This window comes from Coturnix japonica, chromosome 25 (genome assembly GCF_001577835.2).
Source record: "Coturnix japonica isolate 7356 chromosome 25, Coturnix japonica 2.1, whole genome shotgun sequence".
Taxonomy (NCBI): Eukaryota; Metazoa; Chordata; class Aves; order Galliformes; family Phasianidae; genus Coturnix; species Coturnix japonica.
The window spans coordinates 296,579-298,225 of record NC_029540.1 but is presented as its reverse complement, the minus strand read 5'-3'; the positions used below and the strand labels follow the sequence as shown (position 1 = coordinate 298,225).

Here is a 1,647-nt window from a genome sequence, read left to right as displayed (position 1 = left end):
TGGAATTGTCTGTGACCTCCTCAATGAAGCCGGACTCACAGCGGGGGCACGTGTACTCCTGGGGGGGGAGAGTGAGCTGGGAGGGGGGGGCAGCAGCAGCCCCATAGAGCCACACAGCCCCATAGAGCCACACGGCCCCATAGAGCCACACGGCCCCATAGAGCCACTCAGCCCCTATGGACCCGCACAGCCCCAGGGAGCCACACGGCCCCATAGAGCCACACGGCCCCATGGACCCACACGGCCCCATGGAGCCACATGGCCCCATAGAGCCACACGGCCCCATAGAGCCACACGGCCCCATAGAGCCACTCAGCCCCTATGGACCCACACGGCCCCATGGACCCACACGGCCCCATAGGACCCACACGGCCCCATAGACCCACACGGCCCCTGTAAGAAGCCATGTTTTTTACATTACTATCTCAAAGTTTGCTGAAATGAACAAGTTCAGGCAAGTCCCGGCCAAGGTCCCAGGTCTCCCTTTGTCTGGACAAGGTTCGAGAAATCCCTTTGTTTAGGAGATGGACAAAGGGAGATGAGATGCTGATCAATGGCCCTTAAGTGGCCTTTTGTGTTGGCCCGTCTCAAGGCAGACGGCCGCCCCTGAGGACTAATGGCCCTTAAGTGGCCTTTGGTGTTGGCCCATCTCAAGGAAGATTGACAGCTCTGAGGAAATCACACGACTCCGACCCGAACCGCCCCGAAATGTCTCGAAGGCTGGAAAGGATCAAAAGGGCCCGGACAGACCCCGAATATTGAGGATTTCTGACACCTGATGCCTCACTACGGAAACAAGGAGGTTTGCTGTCATCAGATGCCGCTCTACATGAACGCCTGCGTGCTGAAGATGCCTGAATGCTGAAGAACCTTTGAGGTATCTGACCTCAGATCCCTCCACCATTGTCCTACTGCTGCCCATTATCTCTTATGGGATCGCTGCTCGAGACTCTGCTGTCTGTCATTTCCAATAAACTGGTCGGATCAACATTTGAATGTTCTTCTTCTTAATCTCACGCCGGGCATAACATTATTAAAAGAACCTTTGCCTCACTCCTAAATTGGAGCGAGACAGCCCCATGGACCCGCACGGCCCCATGGACCCACACGGCCCTATATGACCCACACAGCCCTATATACCCACACAGCCCTATATACCCACACAGCCCTATATGACCCACACGGTCCTATATACCCACACAGCCCTATATGACCCACACGGCCCTATATGACCCACACGGCCCTATATGACCCACACGGCCCCTATAGACCCACACGGCCCTATAGACCCACACAGCCCCTATAGACCCACACAGCCCCTATAGACCCGCACAGTCCCATAGACCCGCACGGCCCTATAGACCCACACAGCCCTATAGACCCACACGGCCCTATAGACCCACACGGCCCTATATGACCCACACGGCCCTATATGACCCACACGGTCCTATATGACCCACACGGCCCTATATGACCCACACGGCCCCATAGACCCGCACAGTCCCATAGACCCGCACGGCCCTATAGACCCACCCAGCCCCTATAGACCCACACAGCCCTATAGACCCACACAGCCCCTATAGACCCACACAGCCCTATAGACCCACACAGCCCCTATAGACCCACACAGCCCCATAGACCCACACG

General features: G+C 56.8%; 1 protein-coding gene across 1 annotated transcript in view; it reads right to left on the bottom strand.

The window, feature by feature from the left end:
* Nucleotides 1–229, bottom strand: part of RNF115 (ring finger protein 115) — a 4,234-nt gene extending 4,005 nt beyond the window's left edge. The window contains exon 1 of the mRNA XM_015884299.2: nucleotides 3–229. Within this exon, the coding sequence (XP_015739785.1) occupies nucleotides 3–214 (212 nt within the window). The 5' untranslated portion in view covers nucleotides 215–229. The remainder of the gene's footprint in view (nucleotides 1–2) is intronic.
* Nucleotides 230–1,647: the final 1,418 nt, after the last annotated feature.